This window comes from Tympanuchus pallidicinctus, unplaced genomic scaffold (genome assembly GCF_026119805.1).
Source record: "Tympanuchus pallidicinctus isolate F22 unplaced genomic scaffold, pur_lepc_1.0 scaffold30, whole genome shotgun sequence".
Lineage (NCBI taxonomy): Eukaryota > Metazoa > Chordata > Aves > Galliformes > Phasianidae > Tympanuchus > Tympanuchus pallidicinctus.
In genome coordinates, this window is record NW_026294748.1 from 821,030 (window position 1) to 835,605 (window position 14,576).

At 50.3% G+C, this 14,576-nt stretch overlaps 2 protein-coding genes across 2 annotated transcripts; one reads left to right on the forward strand and one right to left on the reverse strand.

Annotated features, from left to right (window-relative positions):
* Positions 1 to 729: 729 nt before the first annotated feature.
* On the reverse strand, positions 730 to 6,534 carry IFT46 (intraflagellar transport 46). Its single transcript, XM_052697320.1, has 10 exons — positions 6,249 to 6,534; positions 6,029 to 6,162; positions 5,521 to 5,595; positions 5,317 to 5,410; positions 4,743 to 4,871; positions 4,183 to 4,301; positions 3,565 to 3,631; positions 3,241 to 3,301; positions 2,569 to 2,654; positions 730 to 2,140 (listed from the first exon to the last, which is right to left on the reverse strand). Exons 1-10 carry the CDS (start codon positions 6,516 to 6,518, stop codon positions 2,045 to 2,047), a joined length of 1,131 nt encoding a protein of 376 aa, XP_052553280.1. The 5' UTR covers positions 6,519 to 6,534; the 3' UTR covers positions 730 to 2,044.
* Positions 6,535 to 6,708: 174 nt separating this feature from the next.
* ARCN1 (archain 1) lies at positions 6,709 to 14,423 on the forward strand. Its single transcript, XM_052697482.1, has 10 exons — positions 6,709 to 6,815; positions 8,272 to 8,535; positions 9,177 to 9,356; positions 9,574 to 9,779; positions 10,197 to 10,358; positions 10,957 to 11,122; positions 11,521 to 11,668; positions 11,988 to 12,096; positions 12,236 to 12,440; positions 12,919 to 14,423. Exons 1-10 carry the CDS (start codon positions 6,813 to 6,815, stop codon positions 13,006 to 13,008), a joined length of 1,533 nt encoding a protein of 510 aa, XP_052553442.1. The 5' UTR covers positions 6,709 to 6,812; the 3' UTR covers positions 13,009 to 14,423.
* Positions 14,424 to 14,576: the final 153 nt, after the last annotated feature.

Sequence of the window (14,576 nt, forward strand, 5' to 3'; positions counted from 1 at the left end):
GCAGAGAGGAAGTATGGAAGTATGGAGGAGGGGGACGTAAGTGTGAGCATTTGGGAAAGTCTTCAGTGGCCACGTGGGGAAGGAGATGAGGTCAACACACAGCTTTGGTCGGCCGTACTTAGAGCAGCCCTGCTCTTTAGGAAGGACTGGTTTGCACTTCTTGTCTTGCTTCCCCTCCTCGTTAAGAAGAATAGCATGCTGGATCTTTGCCATGGGGAGTTTTTTCCTTTCTAAGTGTACATATGTCATGTTCTTAGATAAATGGCCTTCACCATCTGGAAGTTCCAAGTGAATAACTGTACTTCCAGCAGTTCCTTTCTGATTGATTTACAATGGGCAGCTCTGCCAACCGCTCTCCATGTAAACTTTCAGGTTATGCTGCCAGTGGGTGCAGCTCCTTTTATACTTTTGGATGCAGGATGAATGCTCTGTAGCTTCCTTCATCCCTTGTTGCTACATGTCTCCTTAGTGCACACACCCACTTTAACAGCATTTGCTGGGTTAGGTTTTTGTCTGTCTTTCCCTTTCGATGTTGCTGTTTTGCCAACTGTTAACTTGCCTGAGAAATCCTTTGTTGCAAAGATTTCCTCTATTAATACTATTTTGAATATGTAGGAATCAGGAGATGGTGGGATAAATCTGCACTGCTGTAGACAGCGAGCATGGCTCTTTTCCCTGCTTTCACGTGCTTGATCAGAATGTAAATAAAACACAGCCTCTGTATGTGGCTCTCTTTAAAAGCGACCAGTTTATTTTGTAGGTAGGCCTTGAGCTCAGCGAATGCCCAGTGACTTAAAAAGTACTCAATTCAGAACTAGTGCAGAACGTGTGCAGGATTTCTTCTGTTTATCTCTCATGGGAATTGGTGCTCTGGGGCAGAGGCGCTTAGTGAAAAATTGAAGTCATGCTGCACTTCAGATGTGCATTCTTGTCAAAGCCTGCATCCACGCAGGCGCGTGGCTTTATGATGCCTTTATGATGCTGCTCTCCAGCCCGTCTCACATTTTCTGAGTAAACAGGAATAGCTAATTTGCTATGCTGAGACAAGCCACTGGGTAATTGCATCTCGGGTCTCTGCTGACGACGGCTGGCATACGATGCTTCAGAAGGAAACACACTTATAATGAAAGAGGCCGGTGCCGTGCAGTGGAACCCCAACAGCAATTAGTCACGGGGATGACGACGAAGCATGAACTCACCTCACCTCCTGCTGCAGGACAGAGCTGTGTTGCAAACAAAATGGATTTGTCGTTGCAATAGCAGAGTCATTCGGATCGCCCTGAAATCCTTGCTCTAGTAACTGATGTCCTGCTGTTGTGAGGCTCTGAAATCCTTAGATGAAAGATGGGTGTGTTTTCACTTAGCAGTGACTATTTTCTTTTGGTAACCATTCATGCTCTTTTCTACCTTTAGGTGGCAGAAATGGAACATAAGAAATAGGCAAGGTCCATTTTCATATATTGTAAATTCTGAATGCTTTCCATCTTTCCTTTGGAGATGCTGTTTATTGTGGTCTCCTCTATGTTTTCCCTAAGCACAGATGAGCACTCTAACTGGCCTTCACCAACTCTTTCTGTACAAAGGATGGAAAGCAATGATGCTGTTTGCAGCAGCAAAGGGTGTAGAGAATAGAAAAAGGGGCTGTCTAACAAAGGGCAGAGACCTAAAACCCCCAGAGGATATCAGACCTTGCAACACGCTGGGCAGATGAGAATTTCGTGTCAGAGCATGGAATTTATTCCTACATCTGCAGCATACACTCTGTGAGCTTCTGCTCTGCAGCATCAGTGCCACATGGAGTCTGTCATTTGGAAAAGGGAGTTTAATGCTTTATTCCCAGGGGATGAGTCAAAATGGAGCTATTAGGCAGCGTCTGCTATAAATGTGAAGAGTACAACTCTGCTTACAAATGGAGAATAACTCATCAGTATCTATCCAAGGGAGGCCTTTGAAATGCGGTGTGTTGCTTCACAGGTTGCTTTGGTCAAATATCTACGTCCAGCAGCAGGCGCTGATCTGAGAGATGAGGTTTTAAAGTGAAGCTTCAAGTAAAGCTTAATACTTCTGCTTCTGCTGATTGTGGAAGTGTGTTGGATGTGGGGCTCCTGGCCTTCTTCCTTTCAGCCAGAGGCTTGAAATGCTGCAAGAGAAGAATGCATTAGTGCAAAGATCAGATTAGAGTACATGTGTAGCTGTAAATCCGAGCCACTTCAGCACCATATGAGCTGTGTGCTTAGCAGCAAAGCTCCCTTTCTCCATGTTCTGTCTGTGCTCAGCACAGGTACCATGACTTTAGTGGGAAAAAGCATCTGGACTCACGCTGGTTTGCTCAACAATGCCAGGCTTGCAGTAAGTCAGAGGCTCCTTGTGTAATACTGCAACATCAATCCTGGGCTTTCAAGATACTAGGGAAATTAGAACCTTAGAAAATGTTCCGTGGACACTTTTTATGATACTTTACTGTTTATTAGCTCTTCACAAACACAGAGAACGCAGCAAGGCCAAATTTAAGGACTGGATGTCCTTTGCTTCCAGCTGAGTGACCTGTGCCTATCTGGGATTGCTTACCTGGGAGTTCTTGAATTCTGAGTACAGTGAGAAAAGGACGTGCAGAGGCTGGATCCAACTCTTATACACAGGGATGTCCACAATGGCTACAAAAAAAAAGCAGAAGTGTACAGGACTACTCTGCTCTGCATGGAGTGTCCTAGGTCAGCCCTGAACTTCTCACTGCCTCCAATTACTTGGCCTTTGCTCACCTATGACTGCATGCATCTCTGTCACAAGCATCCACTTCCTACTGAAGACAACAGAAAATGGTCTTGACTACTTAGGCCTGAATCTGCATCTGAAAGTCTCCATTTTAATAACAGTGACAGGCCAGCAGTACACTTGTGTCTTCAGCAGTGAATGGTATTCAAGACTAGAGCTGAACTGTGCTGAATATCCAAAAGGGCCAAGTGTACCTACCAAGACTGAGTTGTTCTGTTTTTTTCCTACCTAAGCTCTTAAAAGTGTTGACTGCTCACTATCATCAGCCTGCTGAGCAGAGCAGACAGAACCCAAGCCCATGAAGATGAATAGCAACAAGCTACAGTTTGTCAAAACACCCTCTTTGGACCAGCCTGAGAAACCTCGGTGTCTCTCACAGCTGAACATTTCCTTTCGGTGTCGGTTTCTGTGCTAGGGACAATCAGATAATCTTTAACTGAGGGTAAGAGAGGGAACTTCCTTGCTTACCACATGTCATGTCAACGTATTCAGCCAGGTCACAATTCATTTCTGCAGTTGGGAGGCCCACCTGAAAATGGAGGAGTTGTCAGTTTTGCTCTTGTACAGCAAAGGCCTGAGAGCACGCACTGACCTTGAGCTGAGAACAGGGGCTACCTGGGCAGCAGCCAGGCATTCAGACTTTAGGCTGGTCAGAAGGAAATGATAAGTAAAGAACAAATCTGAACTGAGCGGGGTGCAAACTGGTCAAAGAGGAAGAGAAATCCAGATTTCAAGTGGGATCATTTTTAATGCTATGCCCTGAACTAACTGCCTGACACTTGGATGCCATACCTTTCCCAAGAGCTCCTCAAATTCCGGTAACCACTCCTGCATGAGGGTTTCTATGTCAGGCATGGGCCTGTAAAAGAAGAAGGAAAAAGAGAAACCTTAGGATTGCAGGCCAAGAAGATGAAATGGCTTCCTACTGCAACTGCTGTGAATGAAACAGACCACTGAGAGAGATTTGTATGTCTGCAGAGCATCATTTTATTCATTAAAATAGGACTAAGTTTTTAATCTGTGCTTAGAAACGTGCTAGAACCATCACTTCCTTTGGAGTGAGGCTGAGCTGCTGTGAATTGGAAATCTGGGCAGAAGGGTGTGCCGCAACTGCTGAGACTCAATCCAGGACGTGGTAAAGAATAAGTCTTGACTCCTTTGACTTGTCCAGATCTTCTTTTTACAGAGTATTGATTGCAAGAAGTTGGACGTTGCATATGGGAGCTGTTAGAATTGTTTTGAGGCACGAAGGGAAAGAGAAGTGCAAAGAGGGAAACAGCATCCTGCGCACGTACACAACTACCCTGAAACTCAGCACTTCTCCCTCCCTGAGACATTTTGATCATTCTGCTCAGTGCTCCTGGTCTCTGCCACCCCCTGACCCGATGTTCTGCTGACACAGTGGCTCACCGGCTGTAGTGGACAGTGGCAGGAGGTTTGCAGCGGTGCAGTTCACTGATACTTTCGATCCAGTTGTCAATGGCTTTGGGGTTCTTCTCTGCATTCTCCACACTTTTCACTTTTATCTGCTGCTAGAAACAAAAATATAAACCTGGAAGCACTTTGTGGTGTTTTGTTTTGTTTTTTTTTTTTTTAATACCCTGCGTTCACTCCTGATGAACCATGTGGTTTCACTTTTGTAGTTGTATTTATTTCAGGAGATTTCTTCAGACAGAACAGCAAGTGGGAAACAAAACCAGGTAGGGAGAATAAAAACAAAAAAGAAAAAAGAAAAAAGAAAAAAAAAGCTTAACCTAAAAGAAATCAAAAGATCGTAAGTCTGTTCTGAAACTCGCCTGAGGCAGGGCTTAGTTACATTTCAGTTTAAAGCTATAGGTCAAAAAGGGTTACTTTCTTTTGAAGCCAAGTTATCAGTTGTGTTGTGTTGCTATAGTCCCACAAAGAGTAAAGTGCAATGTCTTCATTCTAGCCAGAGTGCAGTAAATGCCTTCTCTCCCTCCATGACTCACTGTAACGTTGTGCTGTTTGGAATTCTCCGTTAGCCAGAGAGAGAGCACTGTGGGATCTGACTGCTTCGTTGATGGCTCATCTAAGACCAGCAGACCGAGGTTATCAGGCTTGCCATCTGGGCGTGGGACCTGCAGGTAAAACACAGAAGGAATCCTCTGTGGGAGTAGCAGGGGATGCTGAAACTATTCTGTGCCCTGCCTCCCTGTTAGAAATTCAGACTCAGTTCAGGAGGAATTTGTAAGCATGCTGCTTTGAAAGAGCAGAAAATAGGAGTTGTTAGCACAGCGGAACCCAAAACGCATAAGGTGTTGGACAAAGAAACAGGGAATCCTTGCACCAAATGATGGATGTGCTATGTGGGATGTCACCAAAGTGACCAGCCAGGTCACAGCGTTGCTACATGTGATCTCCTAGGTGAATACAACAGGATCTTCTACAGCACAGGGCACCTCACTGCCACCAGGACATTGTGGCCGAAGTCTTGGCTATACAGCCTGCCTGCCAGGCTCATACCAAAGCCACCTGCTGCTTCAGCCTGTGTGGCAGTAGGTACGGGGATACCTGAAAATGTACCTTTAGGAAGGCATCAATGTCTCCAACAGCAGGAATGAAGTCTGGAATAAAAGGCTGCAGTTTGTGCTCAATCTCTATTGTTTTTGGAGTGTACCTGGAGAGAGAAAAACAACGTTATTACACAGTGGGCAACTGACATTTCCTGCCAGACTTACCCTTGAGACACAGGAGAACCTAAGGCAGGCAAAAACACCTTCAACTCACCTCCTTATGTATTCAAAGAGTTCTTTAATTTCAGCAGATACTGGTAGGTAGTCATAATCTGCTAGGTTGTAGTCACTGAAGAGAGAAAGAGAAATTGACGCAGACATTATATGGCTTCAAGCTGTGCCAGGGGAGATATAGGCTGGTCATTATGAAATACTACTTCTCTAAAAGAGTGGTCAGGCACTGGAATGGGCTGCCCAGGGAGGTGGTGGAGTCACCAACCCTAGAGGCGTTCAAGGAACATTTGAATTTTGTGTTGAGGGATGTGGTTTAGTGAGAGCTATTGGTGATGGTTGGGCTGGATGATCTTTTCCAACCTTGGTGATTCTGTGATTACTTCATGTTAGTTTTTGCGCAATAACAAAGGCATGAACACAGATCCAGCTGTGCCCCAAAGCCGTGAGGGAAGCAGAAGCAGGACGGCTCTCACTGAGAGGCTTCCCTGCGTGCACAATGACGCTGAGCCCTTTTTAGCCACGGGCTCCCGGCTCCCCCCGCTGCTCACCCCTCCAGCGGAGCCCCACGATCCTCCGAATCGTCCTCTGAGTCGCTCTCGGAGGAATCGTCATCATCGTCATCATCGTCATTGTCATCGTCGTCCTCGCTGGCGGCGGAGGGTCCCGGCCGGGCCGCCGTTTCCTTCATGGACGGAGGGACGCGGTCTCACCGTGCCGCCCAGCTCCGCTCCTCCCTGCCCGCCCCTCGCGGCCCGGTTACCCCCTCACCCCGTTACCGCCGCCCTCCACGCCGTCGCTCCGCTCTCCCGCGCCGCCGGGCCGCGCTCCCGGGCCGCCGCCTCCCGACCAGGGCGGCTCCGGCCGGCGGGAGCCTCGCGGGCGGTTCGCGCTCCCCACCGCCTCCTCGGTCTCCGGCAGCTCCAGGCTCTCGTCGTATGGCTGGTTCTCCACCGGGCGAGGCCGGGCGGAGGGACGCGGGGAGGCGACGGCGCGGCCCGGCCCGGCCCCGCTCCCCTCGGACGGCCGCCGCTCCGCCATGACGCCGCCCTCCGTCGCCGTGGCGACCGTCTCGGTCGCCCTTCCCCGGCTAGAGCGGCGCCCGCGGCCCGGCCTGGCGGTCGCGGGGCGGTATCTCCCCCTGCCGGTCTGAGCGGGTACTGCCGGCGTCCGCCCTCGGGGCCGCGCTCCGGGTCCTCCCGCCCCGCCCCTCCCCGCGCGCCGTGCGCGGCGCCGCTTCCGGCTGGGGACGTGGCTCGGCGCCGCCATCTTGTGGGGCTGCCCGAGGGGACGCGGAGCGCCGAGGGAGCGAGCGCCGAGCCGAGCGCCGCCGCCATGGTAAGGGCGGGCCCGCCGCCGACCGTTCGCTCACGAGGCCGCTGCCCGTGGTGCTCGGGGGCCGCTGCCGGCCGGCCCGGGACCCTGGAAGCGCGCGGGGCCCGGTAGGGCCTCGCATCGCTCGGCGGCTTCGCTGCGGTTCTTCGGCCACGACCCGGCGGCCGCCCGCCCCGCAGAGCCGCATCTCTGGGCCGCGGTGCACGGCGGATCCGCGGGGCTTTCGGACCTCGCTGCAGCTCTGCGAAGGGCCCAACCACCCCCCGAGCCGTGCAGCCTGGGCAGGGCTGTGCTCCGGCCTCACACGGTGGGCAGGGCCGCTTACGGCGACGGGGGTTTGGGGGACACGGCCTGCGGTGCGCTGGGTGATGGTGATGTGAACGCTGTCATCTTCAGCTGGGCCTCGTCCCTTGCCGCCTGAGGCGGCAGCTCGGGTGGAGGTCATTTGTGTCCCGTTGTCTCTGGGTGACGTGGAGCTGCGAGCTTTCCCTCCCGGAACGGGACCTGCTGCTGCTTGGTGAGATAGCAGAGGCCGAGGTGCTGCTGGAACCAGCGGTGCCATTCTGGACTGAGCAGTTTGGGGATGGAGGCTCGTGCCTCATCTGCTCTCTTCAGGATGTCTTCGACTGTGGGGTCCCTGTGGCCACTCACTGTACAGCAGTTGTGCCAGCTGCTGGCTGCTTAGCTGGCCGTGCTGTTGGCTAGGGTTCATGCTTGAAATCTGCATGCACTGAAGAGCTTCTGGTGCTTTTCTCGTTGTTAAAATGCTGTGAATAAAATTGGCTGGGAAGTTAAAGGATCTTAGCTTTAGAAACTGCTTTATCTTGACTATGTTAATGAAGAAACTCATCTGTGAGTGAAGTATTTCAGGAAGAAGTCGAGGTGGAGAGAATGAGAAAGTGTAAATGGGCAGTTGCCTTACTGCCTTTGTATTGTTGGTGTGATAACATCGGTGAAATGTCCAGGAGAGTCAACCACGTACTGTAATTAATATAATGCTCAATATTTTATTAACCTGGCTTAGGGGACGTGTGGCACTGGGGAAAACGTTCCATTTCAAAACGTTCCAGTGTTTATTGTGACTTTTCTTTTGGGGCTGAACTAACAGACAGTTCAGACCTTTGCCTAAAGCATTGTTGGGGTTTTATCAAACCCCTGCGTATGGAGGAAGAGGTGAATTTGCTGCATGGCCTGAATGTAGGACTGAGAGCTTTAAATGCTGTTAGCACAGAAGGCGGGCTGGAGAGTGTCTGCAGGGAGTAACAAAGGTGGATCTGCTTGTGGAACGGTTAAATTCTTGGTGCTGGTTGCAGAAAGAAGCTTAAAGTCGCATGTTAGGGAAACGAGCTCACTGGGAAGGTAAGGGGTGGTTGGCAGCGATCCTTCCTTTGCACACAACGCTGTGTCAGCTTTGTGGGGCGTCCGCGATGGGCAGAGCTGAGCTGTGTGTGTCCCATAGGTGCTGTTGGCGGCAGCTGTCTGCACAAAGGCAGGGAAGGCCATCGTCTCCCGGCAGTTCGTGGAGATGACCCGAACCCGCATCGAGGGGCTGCTGGCAGCTTTCCCCAAGCTCATGAACACTGGGAAGCAGCACACTTTTGTGGAAACGGAGAGTGTGCGCTACGTCTATCAGCCGATGGAGAAGCTCTACATGGTGCTGATCACCACGAAAAACAGCAACATCCTGGAAGACCTGGAAACACTCCGACTCTTCTCTAGAGTGGTAAGGATCTGCACGTCGGGGCGCTTACTGCAAAGCTCACACATGTGCCCTGAAACAGGGCTGTGATGAGGGAAGCTGGTGGTGAGCTGTTGCTGAAGCGCTCTGCCTCCACCTAACAACTTGATTTTATGCTGCCTGTTCCCCACCTGGAAGTAACTTTAATGTTTTTGTGGTAATTTAGAACTATATCTGAGCAGTTCATGGTTGCCATTTAACTGGGGAGGCCAAAGGGGTGATGCTGTAAATGTAGTGTCAAATATTCTCTATTTTCTTTAGGTAGCAGCTGCTGCCTTCTACAAAGAACGTGGCTTCACCATACGCAGTTGAGAGGCGTAGCTGTACTCTAAATGGATTTCTAAGTAATGAGTTGTTGCAGTTGCTTTTTCATTAACTTCATAATCTATTTCTGTGCAGCTGAAGGATCTTCAGGAAACTAACTAGCATCACAGGGTGTGTTTGTTTTGGTTCCTGGGAATTACAAAGTTAAAACTGTGCTAAAAGACTCCGTAAGTTTTAGCTGAGGAAAATCAAATAGTCACAAAACTCCGTTTCGTTTGTCAACAATGTAAAGGAATGAAAAGGAGCTTCACAGGTGCTGATTGTCACACCTGCATCTGTTCTGAATGTTTTTCCCTACCTAGATCCCTGAATACTGTCGAGCTCTAGAGGAGAATGAGATCTCTGAGCACTGCTTTGACCTGATTTTTGCCTTTGATGAAATTGTTGCCCTGGGCTACCGTGAGAATGTGAACTTGGCGCAAATTCGGACCTTCACAGAGATGGACTCGCATGAGGAAAAGGTGTTCCGAGCTGTCCGGGAGGTGAGAGCAGGAACTGCAGTGCGAGGTGCTCTGGGTGCTGCTGCTTTATGCAGAGGTGCTGCTCTGCTGTGATAAGGGTTGTAAGATGCAGCTTTTCTGTGCACTCAATGCCCGCTCTTAGTTCTGTCAAGAAGTGTTTGTAAGGTGATGCTGTACAGATCAGTTGCAGTGCAGGCTGAGATTGCAAAGCTTTAGCGAGTTTCATCTTTTACTTCAGACTCAGGAACGTGAAGCAAAAGCGGAGATGCGTCGTAAGGCGAAGGAGCTGCAGCAGGCCAGGAGGGACGCGGAGAGGCTGGGCAAGAAGGCGCCCGGCTTCGGTGGCTTCGGCAGCTCGGCTGTGTCTGGGGGCACAACGGCAGCAATGATCACAGAGACCATCATTGAAACAGAGAAGCCCAAAGTGGCACCAGCGCCGTCCAGGTAGGCGTGCAGCTGGCAGCAGGCAGTGCTGTCTGAAGGGCTTCACGTGGCTTCTTCTGAGTCTTCGTGCATAAACAGGTGCTGGAGCAGCTGCTGTGTTTGTGGGTGCAGAAGGGAGCGGTCACATATGGCTGGCGCTGCTGTGCTGTTTGTGCTGGTCAGGTGCTGCTGCGCTCTGGGAATCGAGAGCTTTCTCTGCTGGTCGTGCAAGGAGCATTTTGTACAGTAATTATGGGTTATCTGTATGCCTCCATCTCTGGAGGAAGATAGGGAAGGTCAGGCCTCTCGTGCGTGTCCTCACCGAAGTGAGCTTAATATTGCTGGGACAGTCAGGTCACAGATCTCAAAGGATCAGACTGAGGAAGGATGAAGGTGCTGTGCTGAGCTGACTTGGAGATGTTTGTGTGTTTTGTTTAGGCCGTCAGGTCCCAGTAAAGCTCTGAAACTTGGCGCCAAAGGGAAGGAGGTGGACAACTTTGTGGACAAGCTGAAATCCGAGGGAGAAAACATCATGACTTCTGTAGGCAAACGCTCTACAGAAGCAGCCAAAGTTCTTGCACCACCCATTAATATGGAGAGGTAGGTGTTAGGCTTCTTCTGAAAGCAATCTTCTCACTGCTTTGTGATCTGTGTGCTGCTTTGTTTTAAAAGATGATGGGTAAAATCTGGGAAAGCACAGCCACAACAGAAAGAGATCTTATTTGATTTGAAAGTGCCCTAGTTAGAATTGGATGCACATCCTCTGTTTTGCTCAGATGGGGAATTTTCCTATGCCTTCTGGAATGTGTCTCATTGTTTTTTTTTCCCCCCAGCAGATGAGTTAAAGTAGCTGTCATTTTTTTTGGTTACCCAGATACAAATAGCTCCTGTCCTGCTGCATCTTAGAATACAAGTATTCAGAGTTTCTTTGACATGTAGCAAATCAGAAGCTCTTCTGCTGTGAGCCGTTCTGCTGTGTGGTAGAAGGATTCTGAGTGAACAGCACATGGAGATGCTGTGTTGCTGATGTGGTTTCCACTCCATTCCAGATTTGTGCTCATAGATCCACGTTCCCCTCAGTTGATGATGCATCTGTTGAGCTGTCAGCGTCGTTCTGTTAGGACCATCGTGCTCTTTGGAGCATGTGCTCACGTGGGCTGTCCTTGCTGAACGTTGATTTCTTGTCTTGCTTATCCAGTGTGCATATGAAAATAGAGGAGAAGATTTCCTTGACTTGTGGCCGTGATGGGGGCTTACAGAACATGGAGCTGCATGGCATGATCATGCTGCACATCTCTGATGAAAAGTTTGCACGAATTCGCCTGCATGTAGAAAATGAAGACAAGAGGGGAGTGCAATTACAGGTAAAGTGATTGGTGTGCCATCCTTGTGCTGCCTTCTGGGGCAGAACATCGGAAGTGCTTGAGTGTGTTGGTGTGCTGTGATCTTACCCCAGCCTGTTCAGCTAATGAATGAAAGGGGGAGTGGTCAGCACAGACCGCAGTGTAAATGCTGGGCTGAATCCTGCCAAGGAGGTTCAAGGTCACTTGAGAAATCCGGGCAGAATTTCAGGCTGATAAGAACGTGTGCTATAATAGAGCTTCTGAGCCAGATAGAGAACAAAGGTGTGTTTCTCAGAGGAAGGCACTGGGGGATGTGGACGGCTGTCTCACTGGGACATGGGTTGTCTGAAATACTGGTCAGCCTGAGGCTTGAAGTCACCGCATGGCTGACGCAGCCTCGGCTTTTGTCCCTGTTTCAGACTCATCCGAATGTGGACAAGAAGCTGTTCACTGCAGAGTCACAGATTGGTTTGAAGAACCCAGAGAAATCGTTCCCTGTTAACAGTGACGTGGGTGTGCTGAAGTGGAGGTTGCAGACGACGGAGGAGTCCTTCATTCCACTGACCAGTGAGTGCGGGGCGGGCGGGAGCTCAGCTGGAAGAGCTGGGTGTCCATCTGTGAGCTGCCTGCTTGCACCTGGCCTTGCAGCAGCTGGGGTGGCTCTGCAGTGAGGTGCTTTGTGAGGTTGAAGGGGTGGAGACTTCTCTGTGCCTTCCTCTGGATAAAAGCTGTTGTTATTACCAATGTCTGTTTTCCATTCTCGAAGAGAGCAAAGATTTTATTTGACAGAATTTCTTAGTTAGAGTTTTACTTTGCTTTTCAAAGTAGGAAACCTTTTGCAAGCCCGTTCCTCCTACAAAGGTTGTATATTTTCTCCTACTCTCAGTTAACTGCTGGCCATCGGAAAGTGGGAACAGCTGCGATGTTAACATTGAATACGAGTTGCAGGAGGAGAGCCTAGAGCTGAACGACGTGGTCATCATGATCCCTCTACCGTAAGTGACGCCCCGTGCCCGGCCCTTCGTGTGTCCTGTCAGCTCCTGGGCCTCTTGGGTTTGTAGGTCAGGCCAAGCTCTGTGCTCTGTTTCCTCGGCTCGGTGCAGACATGGGGTTGTGACTCTTTCCCTTCTCCAGGTCTGGAGTTGGTGCCCCGGTGATCGGGGAGATCGATGGCGAATATCGCCACGACAGCCGGAGGAATCTCCTGGAGTGGTGCCTGCCAGTGATAGATGCCAAAAACAAGAGTGGCAGCCTGGAGTTCAGCATAGCAGGGCAGCCAAATGACTTCTTTCCAGTACAGGTCTCCTTCATCTCCAAAAAGAACTATTGCAACATACAGGTATGGTCACCTGGGAGCTGCGCTCACCGAGGAATGCTTGCAGACTGTGCTGTAGCTGCAATTAGACTGTCTGTGCTTGTGCCATGTGTTTGCCTCTGTCCTTGATGTTCTTTAGCTGTGCTGTTGTCTTCAGAAGAGCATGTCCCCCGCGGACAGTTTTTTCTTTACAGTGCTGTGACCTCTTGCTGTGCTTACGCACAGTGTGTTTGAGACTGCCCCTTCCTCTGCCTGTCAGAGTGAGAGCAGACAGCACCCGTATCTGGCTCCTGCAGGGGCTTAGTGCCTCACAGAGTGATTTTTACTTCTGTCAGGCTACCTCAGCATCCTCTGGCCAGAGACTTTCACAAACATTGACTTGTGATTCACAAGTTCTGGGTTGGTTCTGTCCTTCTTGACCGTGTCAGAGTTGGAAAGTTGTGCTTCTTGTGTTGGGAAGCGATGTTAAATGCTGACCTTGCTGTATGTGTTATCTCCACAGGTTACCAAAGTGACCCAGGTGGATGGAAACAGCCCTGTAAGGTTTTCTACTGAAACCACCTTCCTGGTGGACAAGTACGAAATCCTGTAATGCCAGCTGTGGGGAATTGCAAAGGAAATTTTTAAATTAAAAAAAAAAAAAAAGAGGCCGAAGTTTATTCAGAATGTTTGGAACACCACAGCCCTCTGCTGAGACACAAGGCTCTGTGTGCCATCTGCAGTGTCCTGGGTCACAGACTTTTTTGGCAGAGAATTGAACGTGTTCATGGGGGGGAAAGGCTACGAATTTCTTTGGCAGATTTTTACTGGCTAGCAGGAGAACAAGATCTCTGCACAGAACCTGGCTTTGACGCTTCCCCATTTCCCATGAAGATGACTGGAGCTCAGTCCCAGAGCCTACTTAGACATCACACCCGCCCGTTTTTAATTATCAAACACTGTTCCGTTGTTGGTGCTGCCATTTTAATTTCTCCTCAGCCTTCAACTCTTGCTTCTGGTGATGAAAACAAGCATTAAGGTAATGCACTCAGTGATGCAGTGCTTCTCTGGACCCTTCCATCTGGAAAGAAGTGGACTCGCTGCTCAGACCCGTTTGCATTGTTCCCTGCTGTGCGGCAGTGAGTTTCAGCCCCAAATCTGCAGGAGTCCTTTGGGCCTCTCCTGGTGTTGGTTTAGGTGGCACAGGCCGTGGCTCTGAGCGCTCCGATCTGCCCTGCGGGGAGAACAGCGCCCAGGGTGGCTGCCCCGAGGTTTGCCGTGTTGCAGAAACTCCCTGGCCAAGGCTCACGTCCTGGCTCAGGCTGAGGCAGCACCTTGGTAGGCTGAGCTGCTCTACCTGGCAGGGTGCTGGTGTGCACAGAGCCTGCTTTGCTTCACCTGCGCGCAGTGGGAGCGGGGTTGGGACCTGGCACAAACTGTGCTTTCTTGGTGCTTAGGAGCAGAGGCGAGGGAAGTGGTTTCCTGAAAGCCTGCTGGGTTGGTCTGAGCACGAGCAGCACCCAGAGCTGTTCCTCCTCTGCCTGCGTGGCAGCGCTTCGTCCCCCAGAGCTGTGCTCCCCCACGTCCATCCCAGCCGCCTGCTCTGGGGCAGTCACCAACTGCGCTCTGCAGGGCAGCTCCCCAGCTGCTGTGTGGGACGGGCTGCTGGGCTGAGCGTGGAGGTGAAGTGCGAGGGGTGTCCTGTCCTCACAAGTCCTGAACCCACGCGCTGTGCCCCAGAGATGCAGTGAGATGTGTTGGTTCCCATCGGGTCCTCTGCCAAAGAAGTTAGCGGTCTCTCCTCTGTTAACAGCGCCAGTGAGGAAATAAATGATCCTTTCCCTGGGGGGTGATGTGTTCTGGGGGAGGGAAAGCAAACCCTGTTCTGTAGTGAAGTAGACGATGAATCTTATTAATTCAGTTGTGTTCAGGAGTTGCTTGTCTGTACGATTTTAAAATGGAGTCGAGTTTAGTTCAAACATCAAAGGAGCATTTTTATTAAATTTGTCAGAGGGTAATATTTAAAAACCAGGACCCCAGTTTTTGTAACCCTGTACAATAATGGCCTAGGGAATAGAGCACATTCCAGTGTATACAAAGAATACAAATTCTTTAATCAAATAAAAAGAGTATTATAAAAGGAATCTGCCTGGCTTGAGTGGAGATGTGCGGGGTGGCCTG

Coding starts and splice junctions, on each gene's coding strand:
- IFT46 (XM_052697320.1), bottom strand. CDS start 6,518: ATGGCGGAGCGGCGGCCGTCCGAGGGGAGCGGGGCCGGGCCGGGCCGC. Junction 3,632..4,182: donor GCCACTGTCCACTACAGCCG/GTGAGCCACTGT, acceptor CTTCTTTTACAG/GCCCATGCCTGACATAGAAA. Junction 3,302..3,564: donor TTGAGGAGCTCTTGGGAAAG/GTATGGCATCCA, acceptor CTCCATTTTCAG/GTGGGCCTCCCAACTGCAGA.
- ARCN1 (XM_052697482.1), top strand. Junction 9,357..9,573: donor TGTTCCGAGCTGTCCGGGAG/GTGAGAGCAGGA, acceptor CTTTTACTTCAG/ACTCAGGAACGTGAAGCAAA. Junction 12,441..12,918: donor AGAACTATTGCAACATACAG/GTATGGTCACCT, acceptor TTATCTCCACAG/GTTACCAAAGTGACCCAGGT.